Consider the following 17,150-nt stretch of genomic DNA (forward strand, 5'->3'; position numbering starts at 1 on the left):
CCACAGTTCAAAAGCATCAATTCTGCGGCGCTCAACTTTCTTCACCGTCCAACTCTCACATCCATACATGACCACCGGAAAAACCATAGCCTTGACCAGACGGACTTTTGTTGGCAAAGTAATGTCTCTGCTTTTAAATATGCTATCTAGGTTGGCCATAACCTTCCTTCCAAGGAGTAAGCGTCTTTTAATGAAGCTTACTAAGTCACTATTTCCTGATGCTTGATTGTTAGAATATACGGTGTAATTATCTTTAGGTCAGAAATGACAGTGGGAAACACTGTCATTGAACTGGATTCACTGCATTCACTGGGGATTTGGGGGCCCTGAGGTGTCAGGGTTAGGCAGAAGCATCACAGATGAGGACATATGGTAATGGACAGCAGAGCCAAAGCTATGCAGTCATCAGATGTGAGACAGCATAATTCAGCCAAGTAAATTTTGAAGATCTAATTGGCTTTATTAAATGAGTCATGAACTAGGCAGCATAGTATTTAGGAAGCAGAGGGGAGCTCCAGGGACCACAGAAGGGAAAGGTTTTTAAAGGCAGGAGGAAAAAGTCAAAACCAGAAAAAAGGATTATTTCAGATTAAGTCATTTCCCTTTGGGGACAAAAGGGTCTTATCAGGGGGCTTACCTCATCTTCCCTTGGGGTATTGAAAGGACCCATGGGACAGATGACCTCATTGGTACTGACCAGAAAATTCCTGCCTCACTGGTTAAGACTAAGTGTCTGGGGGAGGTTGAAGTTTCACTTAGGTTCTGTATTAAAGCCCGGTTTGGAGGTGTGGCCTGGCATAAGTGGCTCTATTTTGGGCCTGTAGTTTTTGTTTTCACACAGACCATTCAGTAATCAGAATAGCCTGACCTGCAGTATCTTTGGTGATGGTCACGGTGCCCCTAGAAGTGAAAGAGTTGGGAACTTCCTAAAGTCTTACTTTGTGTAGGTGGAAAAGCTCGACATCTGTTGAACAGAAGTCTGAGCTGAGTCACCACAATAGACTGTTAACAGCCTCTCAACCAGTTCCCAGACTTGAGTCATTCAAGCTCAGCTCTGGGCTAGGTCTCTAGGGAGGCAAGAAAGACCCCCAGGGGGCAGAGTCGGAGGAGGCAATCCCTCCTGGGTTATGCAAGTGCAGGCTCACCCCCATAGAACCTTAAGAGCAGCCCCCTCCTTTAATTTTATGCAGGAGTCCCCATCTTGCTTCACCCTGGCCCCAGCCAACAGAGGCCCTTGCCTGAAAGGGAGGCCAAGTCCCCCAGAGGAAGGATGGTGCTACACAGCAAATGTTTAGACCGTAAATTTTCCTCCAAAAGGCCCTGTGGTCATTTACCAGAAGAACCGTGTATTGAGGAAAGGTAAATAATCAGAGGTTTCCAGGATTACAGAACACTGGCTCTACACTGAAAGAGATTTATGGAGCCAAAACACCACTGTGCTCCACTTCCTAGTCAGAATGGGGGCTTACGTAGGGCAGGTGAGTGCGTCTTGACAGAAATCCATTTCATAGTGGGCTCAGTGAGTCCTGAACCCACCCTTTGGTGATTTCCCCAGTTTGGAATGCACACTTGAAACATGCCCTTGGGCAGGGTGGGCTCTGGGTGAGGGTGAGTCACATGTATCTTATACGGAATGGGTTCCTTGTTTCTCTGCTGCGGCCTCTGCAATGCAGCTTCTTCCTGAGCTCTGGGTATTGATGGGAGATCTCACGGGAAGGTGGACTCTGCAAGCCCAAGAACCACCCAGAGGAAGGAGGAGCCCTGGCCTGGCCCCGCCCCCGAGGCTGCTGCAGAGCGCAAGGAGCCCTCTGCTAGGACCTAGGCTGCAGTCACGAGGGCCTCTGACCCCATGTGTCTTTGCACTAGCAGTACCAAATTCAGGCCAAGGGCGGGAATATCTGTTTGGTGCAGCCCTGGTCACTTGCTTTTCCTTTCCTTAACTGCATAGGCGGCTGGAAACGAGGTATCACATGTAAAGAGGTGAACCATTCCCCAAACACAGAAAAGGGTCTAGATGCTGGGGAGCTAGAGTGAACCATCAAGTTGAACTATGCTGTTTCATAATATTGCTGTGAAAAACAGTGATGTAAGAGCTCAGCAAGTGCCTGGCACACAGGAAGTGAGCCGAATATTTCTTATGCTTCATGAGGAAGAAGTGGAGAAGTTTCTGCTTGAGGAAGACTGAACTCTACAAATCTGACTTATCTGGACACATCCAGAGGCATGCAGGGGCAGGCTGTTGGATCAAGTCTCCTGATGGAATAGCAGAATAGGAGAAACACGGATCACAGAAGGGCAGGCTCAACAATACCACGGGGAGGCGACACCTCAGCAAATCCTTGACTGTAGGATTTGAACAACAGGGTAGGGCAGACCAGCAGTTTTTTTGTCAAAGAAATTGGGAGGGGGTGAGGAGGGAGGGAGAGAGAGAGAGAGAAAGAAAGATGGAAGGTTAAATTGAAGGAATAAATTAAAGCAATTCAGGACTTCCCTGTTGGTCGAGTGGCACACTCTCTGTTCCCAATTGCAGGAGGCACAGGTTCAATCCTGATCAGGGAACTAGACCCCACATTGTGCAACCAAGAGTTTGTTTGCATCCATGCGTGTGTGCAGTCATGTCTGACTCTTTACAACCCCATGCACTGTAACCCACCAGGCTCCTCTGTCCATGGAATTTTCCAGGCAAGAATACTGGAGTACATTTCCAGTTCCTCCTCCATGGGATCTTCCTGACCCAGGGTTGGAATCCATGTCTACTGTATTGGCAGGTGGATTCTTTACCACTGAGCCACCAGGGAAGCCCAAGAGTTCACATGCCACAACTAAATATCCTACATGCAGCAAGAAAACTTGAAGGTCCCAGGTGCTGCAACTAAGACCCAGCACAGCCAAATAAACAAATAAATATTTTTAAAAATCTTTAAAGGAATGCAAGATGTTTCAACTAATTACAATATATAAATCTTATATATTATGGTTACATTTTTTAGAGTATACTAATATTTCAGAAAGGTGTATTAAAATAGTTATCAATGAAATGATATGATGTCAGATATTTTGCTTGAAAAACCCAGTGCGGGATTAGGAGGAGGGAAGGGATGAGGGAGTGCAGATAAAACGAGGTCAGCCGTGAGCTGTTAATTGCTGAAGCTGATTCTGGGTCCAAGGGGCTTATCATCCTATTCTCTCCACATTTTTACATCTTTGAAATTTTACATAATAAAAATTTAGAAAAAAATAGAAGAAAAAAGCAAAACCCCTGGAGTATAAAACAAGTCTAAGAAATGCGTCTGAGAGGAATGCGAGAGCTCAGAGAAGGTGCAATTACACAGCTGGTGGGTTCGCCTTCCAGGCTCACAGGAGCTCTGGGATCTAGTAAACCGGCTGACAGACTTTACATGGTTTAAGAGCCTCTCCATAAATAATCTCACTTCATACTTGCAGCACACCTGAGGGTCCTGCAGGGCAGGAATTTCATTTTCATTTTTTTTGGTTGTGGACACTGAGGCTCCAAGAAGTTGCACAACTTGCCTAGGGTAACATAACAAGTTGGTTCTTAGCTCAGCCACTTGAATTCCCACTTTAATGCTCCTTTCATGGTTCCACATATTTATTTCTATCCAATGTGACCGTGCTCAGCTGTCATTCGAGCTCCTGTGGCAGGAAGCCAGGCTGAAAGGCCCAGGTTTTGCTCATTAAGGTGTGGAATGTCAAGTCTTCTTGGGTAAAGATGGGCAGTGTCCCCACTATTAAGCCTCAGGTCTGTGGGGTGGCAGGGGGCTGCTTGTCCGGGGTGTGATGGTGGGCTCTGTGTGTGCCCAGGGTTGGGTGTAATTACATGAAGCAGACTTGACATTTACACAGCCCTATTTGCCTTCCACCGCTGAGCTCAAGCACATCACACTGTTTGGTCCTATTCTTTTTTTAAGTTTTTTTTTTTTTTTTTTCTGATGTGAGTCAGTTTTTCAGAAGCCTTTATTGAAATTGTTACAATATTGCTTCTGTTTTATGTTTTGATTTTTCAGCCATGAGGTGTGTGGGATCTCAGCTCCCTGACCAGGGATTAAACCTGCACCCCCTGCATTGGAAGGTGATATCTTAACCACTGGATCTCCAGGGAAGTCCCCATTTGGCCCTAGCCTTTCCCACTTTCCCTTCCACCTTTGCTCCCTTGCCTCTCCAGTCAGCATACCTGGAAGAGTAGTCCTCCAAGACCATCTGTCAGCCACGTATACAGAATCTGATTTGTGGCAGCTGCAGGTAAAGAGCAGGACTGGGCTTGGGACAATCCTGGGTCTTCCAGCTACCAGTGTTGAAGTATCTAGCTGGTGTTCTTTCCTAGGGACAGAGAGGGAACAGGTATCTCATTATCCTAACCCAGCCTGAGGGGCCAAATTAGGAGTCCGGGAAGCACCCCTCCCAAGTACCTTCACCAGCCCTTACCAGACTCTGGTTTACCAGCTTCCAACTCTAATGAAACCACTTGCTGGATGAGATCCACCCTGGGATGTTGGAGTCATTCTGCACCGCTAAAGGTGTCTCTTCTGATCGCCTCCCACTCCTCATCCTCACCCAGTCAAGTAATGCATCTTCAATGGCCCAGCTCAAGACATATCTTCTCCACAATCCCTTCTCTGACCACTCCAGCCTTTACTAATCTCTTTTCTTCTGTCTGACTTTCCATATGTTGATTTTTTTAATTTTAAGTTTTTAATTGTGGTACAATCAGTTCAGTTCAGTCACTCAGTTGTGTCCAACTCTTTGTGACCCCATGGACTGCAGCGTGCCAGGCTTCCCTGTCCATCACCAGCTCTCAGAGTTTACTTAAACTCATGTCCATTGAGTCGGTGATGCCATCCAACCATCTCATCCTCTATTATCTCCTTCCCCTCCTGCCTTCAATCTTTCCCAGTATCAGGGTCTTTTCCAATGAGTCAGTTCTTCGCATCAGGTGGCCAAAGTATTGGAGCTTCAGCTTCAGCATCAGTCCTTTCAGTGAATATTCAGGACTGATTTCCTTTATGATGGACTGATTGGATCTCCGTGCTGTCCAATGGACTCTCGAGAGTCTTCTCCAACACCACAGTTCAAAAGCATCAATTCTTCGGCACTCAGCTTTCTTTATAGTCCAACTCTCACATCCATACATGACTACTGGAAAAATCATAGCTTTGACTAGACAGACCTTTGTTGGCAAAGTAATGTCTCTACTTTTTAATATGCTGTCTAGGTTGTTCATGATTTTTCTTCCAAGGAGCAAGCGTCTTTTAATTTCATGGCTGCAGTCACCATTTGCAGTGATTTTGGAACCCAAAAAAATAAAGTCTGTCACTGTTTCCACTGTTTCCCCATCTATTTGCCATGAAATGATGGGACCAGATGCCATGATCTTAGTTTTCTGAATGTTGAGTTTTAAGTCAACTTTTTCACTCTCTTCTTTCACTTTCATCAAAAGGTTCTTTAGTTCTTCTTCACTTTTTGCCTTAAGGGTGGTGTCATCTGCATATCTGAAGTTATTGATATTTCTCCCGGCAATCTTGATTCCAGCTTGTGCTTCATCCAGTCCAGCATTTCGCATGATGTACTCTGCATATAAGTTAAATAAGCAGGGTGACAATATACAGCCTTGATGTACTCCTTTCCTGATTTGGAACCAGTCTGTTGTTCCATGTCCAGTTCTAACTGTTGCTTCCTGACCTGCATACAGATTTCTCAGGAGGCAGGTCAGGTTGTCTGGTATTCCCATATATTTCAGAATTTTCCACAGTTTATTGTGATCCACACAGTCAAAGTCTTTGGCATAGTCAATAAAACAGAATTAGATGTTTTTCTGGAACTCTCTTGCTTTTCCAATGATCCAACAGATGTTGGCAATTTGGTCTCTGGTTCCTCTGTCTTTTCTAAATCCAGCTTGAACTTCTGGAAGTTCATGGCTCATGTATTGCTGAAGCCTGGCTTGGAGAATTTTGAGCATTACTTTACTAGCGTGTGAGATGAGTGTAATTGTGTGGTAGTTTGAGCATTCTTTGGCATTGCTTTTCTTTGGGATTGGAATGAAAACTGATCTTCTCTCGTTCTGTGACCACTGCTGAGTTTTCCAAATTTGCTGGCATATTGAGTGTAGCACTATCATAGCATCATCTTTCAGGATTTGAAATAGTTCAACTGGATTTCTATCACCTCCACTAGCTTTGTTCGTAGTGCTGCTTCCTAAGGTCCACTTGACTTCACATTCTAGGATGTCTGGCTCTAGGTGAGTGATCACACCATCGTGATTATCTGGGTCATGAAGATCTTTTTTGTACAATTCTTCTGTGTATTCTTTCCATCTCTTCTTAATATCTTCTGCTTCTGTTAGGTACATACCATTTCTGTCCTTTACTGTGCCCATCTTTGCATGAAATGTTCCCTTGGTATCTCTAATTTTCTTGAAGAGATCTCTAGTCTTTCCCATTCTGTTGTTTTCCTCTATTTCTTTGCATTGATCACTGAGGAAGGCTTTCTTATCTCTCCTTGCTATTCTTTGGAACTCTGCATTCAAATGGGTATATCTTCCCTTTTCTCCTTTGCCTTTCGCTTCTCTTCTTTTCCTAGTTATTTGTAAGGCCTTCTCAGACAACCATTTTGCCTTTTTGCATTTCTTTTTCTTGGGAATGGTCTTGATAAGTGCCTCCTGTTCAGTGTCACGAACCTCTGTTCATAGTTCTTCAGACACTCTACCAGATCTAATCCCTTAAATCTATTTGTCACTTCCACTGTATAATGTAATATGGTACAATACTCATAACATAAAATGTACCCTGTTAACCATTTTGAAGTGTTAAGTACATTCACAGTGCTGTGCAGCCATCACCACCGTCTACCTCCAGAGCTCTTTTCATCTTGCAAAACTGAACCTAACCTCATTACATAATAACTTCCATCTCCTCCTCTCCAGGCCCTGCCAACCACCATTCTACTTTTCATCTCTATGAATTTGACTATTCTAGGTATCTCACATATACGTGGTTGTTGTTGTTCAGTTGCTCAGTTGTGTCCAACTCTTTGCAACCCCATGGACTGCAGCACGCCAGGCTTCCCTCTTCACTATCTCCCGGAGTTCACTCAAACTCATGTCCATTGAGTCCATGATGCCATCCAACCATCTCATCCCCCGTCTCCCCTTTCTCCTCCTGCCCTCAATCTATCCTAGCGTTTCCCAATGCATTGGCTCTTCACATCAGGTAGCCAAAGTATTGGAGCTTCAGCTTCAGCATCAGTCCTTCCAATGAATATTCAGGATATATGTGTGTGTGTATATATATATATATATATATGGAATCATACAGTATTTGTCCTCTTGTGTCTGGCTTACTTCACGTAGCATAAAGTCCTCAAGGTCCATCCATGTTTGTGGCATATATCAGAATTCCCTTGTTTTTTAAGGCTAGATAATATTCCATTGCGTGGATATACCACATTTTGTTTATCCATTCATCCACTGATGAGCACTTGGGTTACTTCTACCTTTTGTCTCTTGCAAATAATACTGCTATAACATGGGTGTACCAATATCTGTTTTTGTCTCTACTTTCAATTCTTTTGGGAATTACTCAGAAGCAGAATTACTATATTGGTTTATATGGTGATTCTAATTTATGGAGGAACCTCCATAGCATTTGCTACCGTAAACTGTGCCATTTTACAGTTCCATCAACAGTACACAAGAGTTTTAATTTTTCCATATCCTCATCAACACTTGTTATTTTCCATTTTTCGGATAGTAGACTTCAGCTGAGCACCAAAGAATTGGTGTCTTCGACCTGCGGTGCTGGGGAAGAGTCTTGAGAATCCCTTGGACAGCAAGGAGATCAAACCAATCAATCCTAAGGGTTATCAACCATGAGTATTCACTGGAAGGACTGATGCTGAAGCTGAAGCTCGAATACTTTGGCCACCTGATGCAAAGAGCTGATTCAATGGAAAAGAGTCTCATGCTGGGAAAGATTGAAGGAAAGAGGAGATGGGTATGACAGAGGATGAGATGGTTGGATGGCATCACTGATTCAATGGACTTGAGTTTGAGCAAGCTCTCGGAAATAGTGAAGGACTGGGAAGCCTAGAGTGCTGCAGTCCATGGGGTTGAAAAGAGTCATACGTGACTGAGTGACTGAACAATAACAACAACAACAAAAAACTATTAACCAAAGAAAGATTTTTCAAAAGTTTTCCATTTAAAATACTGAGTTGGAAATTCATTTATTTAGCAAGCATAGCTGACACCTAAATGCTGTGGTTATAGTGGCGGAAAAATCTGGAACCAGTTCCCTCACTCATAAAGCTTTTCTTTTAGCAGAGGAGAAAGTAATTTTATAAATTTAAATATCTAAATTATTCAATTACAACTATGGTAATTGAAAAAAACTACAAGTTCAGAAATCTAAGGGAGCATTTATTAGGGACACCTGGTATGTACTAGGGAGCCAAGAATGCTGAATAAATGTGAATTAGAGGAAGACAGGAGAAAATAGCAACCCACTCCAGTATTCTTGCCTGGAAAATCCCATGGACAGAAGAGCCTGGCGGGCTACAGTCCACAGTGTTGCAAAGAGTCGGACACGACTGAGCATGCATGCATGACATACAATGAGGGGAAGATGGGAACATAGAGAGCCTTTGAAGCAGAAGAAATAGCATGTGCAAAGGCCCTGGGGAAGAGAGCACATGAGACTTTTGGGCACATGAGAACATTTAATATCTCCTCCATACCAGGCAAGAGCCCTAAACAACTCAAGATTGGCTTGGTCCTCCTATCCAATGTCATCATTTCTTCTTTCCAGCATGAAGGGGGCATGAAGGATGCTAGGCTACATCCGGGCAGGGCCTCCCAGGAGTCAAGTACTCTCAGCTGTTCAAACATAAGGGTCTGTGGAGCAGTGGACAGGATGAGGCATTGAGTCACTTTTCTCAACTCTCTTTGTGACTCAACTGGGAGCATTGTTCTGAAATAAGAGCTGGAGGCGAAGTCCTCAAGTAGATTATGTTCTGAATGTCTATGCATGAGCATGTGCTAAGCAGCTTCAGTTGTGTCCAACTCTTTGTGACCCCATGGACTGTAGCCCGCCAGACTCCTCTGTCCATGGGATTCTCCAGGCAAGAATACTGGAGTGGGTTGCCATGCCCTCCTCTAGGGCATCTTTCTGATGCAGTGATCGAACCCGTGCCTCTTACATCTCCTGCATTGGCAGGCAGGTACTTTACCACTAGCACTATATTGGAAGCCCCTGAATGTCCATATCCTTGTGAAAATCTGCTCTCACACTAGGATGACTGAAATGCAGCATCCAGGATCTTTGTGTAGGCTTGTTCAGGGAAACAGGAGAGAACAGAACCTGCCTTAAAGAGGCCCCCAATTACTTTTTGGCTGGTTACAGACTAATGCTTTATCTATCCAACCCACCAGATTTCAGACCTCATTGGCATTAGGAGAGGATGATGAACTTTGGTCCAGGAAAGGAATCAATGACATTCTTCCTCAGGAAGACTGAAGATACACAATAGAAAGGAAAATGAATTATTCCTTAAGTTTCCTCCAGTTTTCAGCCAGCAAAATCTTTTATCAACTTGTTGCCAAACGGACCTGAAACCATGCCCTTAACTACGAATGGACTGGAGGCCATGGGAGACGGGGAGGAGAACCCAGGCTCCCATAAGGATGAAGATGGCTAAGTAACACCCACAGCCTCTTTTGCCTGGGCTCATGGTGCAAACAATTCTGGGGATGATGTATTTTGGCCAAATTAAAAAGCAATTAGTTTCCCCTGCAGATTACTTACAGGGAAAGACAATGAAACTTGAATAAATGTTGTTAAGCTTGTACCTAGTCAGAGGAGAGGCACTGCCTGATGTAGTTGTGCTGAGAGAGGCTGAGGCAGGATGAGAGGGTGTCTGACTGAGCCCAGCAGGAGGACAGTCCTGTGTCTCTCTGAGGACCTGCAGTCTCACACCCAGTGAGATTTGGGGGTGAGACAGGGGACCTGCTTGGCTCACTCCATTATTCACTGACCCAGGGATTTCCGAGTTATCTGGTCCATGCACACAGATGTCATAGGAATTATTATCCTAGACAGCCCCGGAGGAGAATTAGTATCAGAAAGAGCCCTCCATTCTCTCTGTCCTTCAAGAACTACCTTAGAACTCTTAGGTACAGTAAGTCCCCTACATGTTATTACTGTTGTAGTTCAGTCACTAAGTCATGTCTGACTCTTTTTTGACCTTATGGACTGTAGCCTGCCAGGCTCTTCTGTCCCTGGAATTTCCCAGGCAAGAATACTGGAGTGAGCTACCATTTCCTTCTCCAGGGGATTTTTCCAACCCAGGGATCGAATCCATATCTCTTGCACTGGCAGGCGGATTCTTTACCACTGAGCCCCCAGGGAAGCCCCAAGTTCCCTACATACAAACCTTCAAGTTGGGAACTTTCAAAGATGGGAACATGTCCAGCTGTTTTGCTGTACTTTTCAAGGTACTGTACTGTCAGATTAAAATGTTTCCTTTCTTTTTTGTGTATTATTTGTGTGAAAAGTATTATAAATCTATTACAGTACATTGCTATATAGCAGATTGTGTTAGGTGGGTACCTAGGCTAACTTTGTTGGATTTAGGAATAAACTGGACTTACGAACATGCTCTTGGAACAGAACTCCTTCGTACATAGGGGACTTGCTGTAACGTGATGCTTGTTTTCCTAGAAGGAAGAGTAACCAATGGAGCAGGTTTGTAGTCCTCACGTGAACTTTTCACTTTGTGATGTTGCTCATGAACGATTTTCAGGACAAAAGTTAAACATCTGCATCAGACAGACTCTGGCACTCACATACCTGAGTTTGAATCAAATATAAACATGCACAGATATACATATATACACAGACATACACACAATCACATCTGAATACGCATGTGTGTATATGCATGGTGGTCTTGGGTAGGTTCCTTTGTCCCGCTCTATCTTGGTTTGTCCATAGATAAAATGAAGTTTTGGTGAGGATTAAAGAAGTTACTATAACTTTTAGTGCTCTGAGAAGAGAACTTGGCACATGGTAAACACCAGGTAAATGTTAGCTATTAACTTTTGTTAAATATGTCTAAGTATTACAAGGTTGGAGGCCAGAATGCAATGCCAGCTTTCCCAATGCCAATTGTTATTCAAAAAGTTAGGTAATCTAAAGGGGTGGGAAAGGAATTCTTCCCCCAGGAGCTCAGATAAAGGTATTTTCATGTTGAATGAAAAATAAGAGCTCATGGATATTTAATATTTTAAAAATTTTATACCTAGGTATAAAAGTCTGCTCACCAGTGTTTTTTTATTTATTTTTTAATTGAAGGATAATTGCTTTACAGAATTTTGTTGTTTTCTGTCAAACATCAACAAGAATCAGCCATAGGTATGCCCATGTCCCCTCACTCCCAAAACTTTCTCCCATCTCTTTCCCCATCCCACCCTTCTAGATTGTCACAGAGCCCCTGTTTGAGTTCCCTGCGTCATACAGCAAATTCCCATTGGTATCTATTTTACATATGGTAATGTAAGTTTCCATGTTACTCTCTCCATACATCTCACCTTCTCTCTCCTCCCCCCGCTCAATGTCCTAAGTCTGTCCTCTATGTCTGTTTCTCCCTTGCTGCCCTGCAAATAAATTCATCAGTATCATCTTTCTAGATTACATATATATGCATTAGTATATGATATCTATGCTATTTCAAATGTATCTTTGATCCCTACTATGTACCACAGTGCAGTGTCTGCAATACAATGAGGAAGAAAGGAATGAAAAAAAGAAAGGAAGGAAGAGAGAGAGGGAAGGAGGAAGGTGAATATATTAAATAACCAGCTCTATTTATATCAGGTGTTGAATATTCATTAGAGACAGCAATTTATTTTCTTATTATTTTGGTTCCTACACATCAGAGCCCGATTTAAACCAGAACAATTGCCATATTATTCTGCAAACAATAGATACTCCACTGATGGGATCCCAGTGAAATGAATGAAAATGAACCTGAACAAAACACAGTTGTTAGCGTTCCTGAGGAACGAGACAGCCAAACAGAAGCTCTGCTCCTTTCCCCTGTACCTCTCAGCTTCTCCTTGGTGGTTCACTCTTAATAACTTTCCCTGTTTACTCCCATTATCCGTAAAGAAGCTAAATGCCCTGTTTCTGCTGACTCACCATTCTCCCTGGGATCTTGCAGTGACATGACTCTCCTCTGCTTCGTTTTCTGCATTCACTCTGAGCATGCTGTGCTGTGTTCAGGTGCTCAGTCATGTCCAACTCTTTTCGACCCCATGGACTGTAGCCCACCAGGCTCCTCTGTCCATGGGGATTCTCCAGGCAAGAATACTGGAGGGTGTTTCCATACCCCCCTCCAGGGGATCTTCCCAACCCAGGGATCAAACCCAAGTTTCCTGCATTGCAGGCGGATTCTTTACTGTCTGAGCCATCAGGGAAGCCCACTCTGATCATAGCCACACTTTTTTTTAAAAATTAACTTATTTTAATTGGAGGCTAATTACTTTAAAATATTGTAGTGGTTTTTGCCATACATCGACATGAATCAGTCACGGGCGCACATGTGTTCCCCATCCTGAACCCCCCTCCCACCGCCCTCCCCATCCCATCCCCCAGGGTCATCCCAGTGCACCAGCCCTGAGCACCCTGTCTCATGCATCGAACCTGGACTGGCTATCTGTTTCACATATGATAATATACATGTTTCAACGCTACCCTCTCAAATCATCCCACCCTTGCCTTCTCCCACAGAGTCCAAAAGACTGTTCTTTACATCTGTGTCTCTTTTGCTGTCTAGCATATAGGGTCATCGTTACCATCTTTCTAAATTCCATATATATGCGTTAATATACTGTATCAGTGTTTTTCTTTCTGACTTACTTCACTCTGTATAATAGGCTCCAGTTTCATCCACCTCATTAGAACTGATACAAATGCATTCTTTTTTAAGGCTGAGTAATATTCCATTGTGTATATGTACCACAGCTTTCTTATCCATTCATCTGCCAATGGGCATCTAGGTTGCTTCCATGTCCTGGCTATTGTAAACAGTGCTGTGATGAACATGGGGGTACACGTGTCTCTTTCAATTCTGGTTTCCTCAGTGTGTACGCCCAGCAGTGGGATTGCTGGGTCATAATAGCCACACTTTTTAAGAGCACATAGCACAGCCAAGGAGTGTGCCAAGAGTACAGCCAAGGGGTGTGCCAAGAGTGCAGCCCAGGGCCAGGGACACCAACCATAGTCAGAGAGTTAGAAAACTGGGCCATATACACAGCTTTCCCATTGCCCCTTACTTTGAGCCAGGGCTTCGGCAAAGCTCCATTTTCCCCAACCCTATTCAAGGATATGGCACCCACAAATGTACAGCAAACTGGTCAAATGAGATGAGATGTATACAAATATCCCCCAAACCTACAAACCTATGCATGTGCAAGTGTGCACACAAACACACACAACAGTTACTCCTAAGCATATGTTTTGCAGGAAGAGGGATCCCTTCCAGGGCCCAAGAGCACACCCTTGCCTAACACTCAGAAATGAATTGTCTACTACAAGCAATAAATGCTGGAGAGGGTGTGGAGAAAAGGGAACCCTCTTATACTGTTGGTGGGAATGCAAACTAGTACAGCCACTATGGAGAACAGCGTGGCGATTCCTCAAAAAACTGGAAATGGAACTGCCATATGACTCAGCAATCCCACTGCTGGGCATACACACTGAGGAAACCAGACTTGAAAGAGACACGTGTACCCCAATGTTCATCACAGCACTGTTTATAATAGCCAGAACATGGAAGCAGTCTAGATGCCCATCAGCAGACGAGTGGATAAGGAAGCTCTGGTACATATACATGATGGTATATTATTCAGCCATTAAAAAGAATACATTTGAATCAGTTCTAATGAAGTGGATGAAACTGGAGCCTATTATACAGAGTGAAGTAAGCCAGAAAGAAAAACACCAATACAGTATACTAGAACATATATATGGTATTTAGTCAATCGGTAAAGATAACTCTGTATGCGAGACATCAAAAGAGACACAGATAAATAGAACAGTATTACGGACTCTATGGGAGAGGGCGAGGGTGGGATGATATTGGAGAATGGCATGGAAGCATGTAAATTATCATATGTGAAACGAATCGCCAGTCCAGGTTCAATGCCTGATACAGGGTGCTCGGGGCTGGTGCACCGGGATGACCTGGAGGGATGGGATGGGGAGGGAGGTGGAAGAGGGGTTCTCGAAGGGGAAAACATGTACACCCATGGTGGATTCATGTCAATATATAGCAAAACAAATACAATATTGTAAAGTTAAAAAATAGAAAATAAACTAATTAAAAAAAAAGAAATGACTTGTCTAAGGAGACACTTGTGCTAACAAAGCAAGAAATCTTGTTGGGAAGGGGGCACTAGGGTTAATAGCAGGAGGGTAAGGAAACCCAGGAGAACCACTTTGTCATGTGGCTCACAGTATTGGGTTTATGTTGATAGGATTAGTTTCCAGGTTGTCTCTGGCCAATCATTCTGACTCAAAGTTCCTCCTGGTGGCGTGAGCATCACTCGCTCAAGATGCATTCCAGCCAGAAGGATTCTGGGAGGACATATGGACTGGCATCACCTGTTTCCTTTTGACCTTTCCTGAATTCTTCTGGTTAGTGGTGGCTTGTCAGTTCTATGTTTTTTACCAGGACCTCCTTTTGTAAAATAACCCATGCAAGTGGCTACTGTGGTGCCTGGCCAAAGTGAGTGGTTTCAATCAGTGTTTCCCCTAACATGTTTGTACTAACATAATTTAAACTTGGCTTCCCAGGTGGTGCTACGGGTAAAGAACTCGCTTGCCAATGCAGGAGACATAAGAGACATGGGTTCAATCCCTGAGTTGGGAAGATTCCCATGGCAACTCACTCCAGTATTCTTGCCTTGAGGGCTACAGTCCATAGGGTCACAAAGAGTCGGACACAACTGAAGCGACTTAACATACACACAATTTAAATTTGGATTATGTCCTAAGTACAGGAAAACAGAACCAAGACTATGGCTACTGCAGGTGTAAAAATATGAAAGTGGGGAAAAGGACACGTGAACCTGTTTTGCCAGCCTGGCATTCGTTTGCCCCTGTGGAAATAGTGCCTAAATTCTCCTTTGGGGAGCATCCCTCCCTCAGGCCTGGTCTCTGGCATTGAAAGGGGCAGATCACCCCTTTCTCCAGGGAGCACTTAACCCAAGCCTGACCAGTGAGATCATTCCATCTCCCTGGATCAGTGACTGGCTCCAAAAATCACATGACTCAAGCTGGGTTGGTCACACAGAAACACATGGCTTTTGTTTGACCTATATCTCCTTCTAACCACCTCACTACCTGCCACTCCAGATTGAGGACAGCCACCCACTAGTAGTGGTGACTGGAGCAGAGGCACAAAGGGGTAGGGGACCTAAGAGGTGTCCCCTTTTGCTCTCTGCAGTTGCCTCTCACTCATCCTGCAAGCAGGCTCACAGTCACTGGACTGGGAAGGCTTTTTTCATCCTCCTGGCCCCTCACCAGTGCTCACTCAGCCTCCGTTACAGCACCCCTACGATTGTGACAGCCCAAGGGTCTTCTCTAGCCAACCAATTAACAATTTCTCAAAAGGCAAGAATCTAAAGGAGCTCTTCTTAATCATGTCTTTATACACTGCAGATAGCACAGACCGCATACATGTACATCCCTTACTGTGTGCCAGAAACTGTTTTAGGGGCTTGGGTGCAGCAATAGAGAAAACAGTCTCCGGAACTGTCGAGACTGCAGATGTATGCTCACTAACTGCTTTAATAAACAGCTGTACTGCATTCTGTCAAAAGTGAGCCTGCACCCAGGTCCTGCAGGAAGAAAGAATCCGAATCACCTGTTCCTTAGGTAATTATACCCTGGTTAGATAGTAAGCAAAAGTTAGATTCAGCACAGTAGTTTAATAATCTATTTATTTAAAAATGGGTGACTAATCATGTTTGCCTCTCTTTTTTTCTTAATCTCTAAGATAAGGTATTTCATTGGTTGTGATTGATGTGTAACCCACAAAGGCAACTGTACAAATCAAAGACTCAGATCAATTAATTATTATAAAGTGAAGATATCCATGTAAACTGCCCAAACAAATAGATTTGATGGGAAAAGAACATCCAACTTTGGAAAAATTTTCTTTTTGTTCTGAAATATCATTCCTCTACATCTAGAGTCTACCTAAACTGAGATACCTAAACTGAGGTCTGCTGGTGGCTACCAGAATTCCAGGCATAACTTCAAAATATAATAATCCATCCTCCTGGTGAACCTTGCAAACACAAACTGCTTCAGTGATGGAAATCCTACATAATTAGCACTTTAAAATAATTGTTTTTATAAAAAGAAGATCATACATACAACGGTGTACATATTTCTTTTGGAAACTACTCTGTGGGTTTACTTGACTCTATCAGCTGTTCTTGACTCCAGTTTGCAATGGAGGTGAAAGAAATCTGGGTGGAAGACCCTACCTTACCAGTGATGCAGCGTTATAAATGTTGCAGAAATGATGGTGACACCTCGACTGAACAAATCTGACTTTTACATGATTCCTTTTCAAACAGTAAGAAATGGAGGCCATCTGACCGGGACTATAGCAACTGCCGGGGAGTTTCAACAATATCAAAAAGATCCAGATGCTCAGGGCTCGCCCAAGATAAATCACTCCGAATCTCGGGAGTTGGAGCACACGCATGAAGCGCTTTTTAACCAGGTAATACCACACTGCAGCGGTGGCTGACAACACTGGGTAAGTAGTTCCAATTGGTAGCAAATCCTCCTTCTTTTGGGAAGGCTTCTAGGACCCAAACTTCCTTCAGGAGGTCTCTCCCCGCAGCCTGGGGAAATTTCAGCTCCCAGGTTCGGTCCCAGAGCTTCGTAAACGGCTCTCACCTGAGCAGCACTGGTTTAGTAAAAGGCTTTAACGCACACCTCTCGCAAACACCCCACCTAAGTCCAACACAGAGGCTGAAGCACACAGACCCAAGGAAGACCAGAGTAACCATCCTTGCGTCACTGAAAGGTGGTCTCGGCGAGGACACGGGCTGAGCGCGG

At 43.9% G+C, this 17,150-nt stretch overlaps 2 protein-coding genes across 3 annotated transcripts in view; one reads left to right on the forward strand and one right to left on the reverse strand.

The window, feature by feature from the left end:
- The window catches only part of LOC145538412 (uncharacterized), an 80,744-nt gene extending 63,899 nt beyond the window's left edge, over positions 1-16,845 (forward strand). The window contains exon 6 of one of the 2 annotated variants that reach the window (XR_014076837.1): positions 4,026-5,323. Coding sequence is in view for 1 of the 2 variants with exons in the window: in XM_081570381.1 (XP_081426507.1) it covers positions 16,661-16,836 (176 nt within the window). In the remaining variant the exon portion in view is untranslated. Of the gene's footprint in view, positions 1-4,025; positions 5,324-16,660 lie in introns of those variants that run through there. The other variant, XM_081570381.1, reaches the window with a different exon arrangement.
- Positions 440-17,129, reverse strand: LOC145538411 (uncharacterized). Its single transcript, XM_081570380.1, has 4 exons — positions 16,989-17,129; positions 10,661-10,726; positions 4,193-4,338; positions 440-2,343 (listed from the first exon to the last, which is right to left on the reverse strand). Exons 1-4 carry the CDS (start codon positions 17,099-17,101, stop codon positions 2,189-2,191), a joined length of 480 nt encoding a protein of 159 aa, XP_081426506.1. The 5' UTR covers positions 17,102-17,129; the 3' UTR covers positions 440-2,188.
- Positions 17,130-17,150: the final 21 nt, after the last annotated feature.

Source organism: Giraffa tippelskirchi, chromosome 2, assembly GCF_054371585.1.
Source record: "Giraffa tippelskirchi isolate mGirTip1 chromosome 2, T2T-mGirTip1v1.2.pri, whole genome shotgun sequence".
NCBI classification, from domain to species: Eukaryota; Metazoa; Chordata; class Mammalia; order Artiodactyla; family Giraffidae; genus Giraffa; species Giraffa tippelskirchi.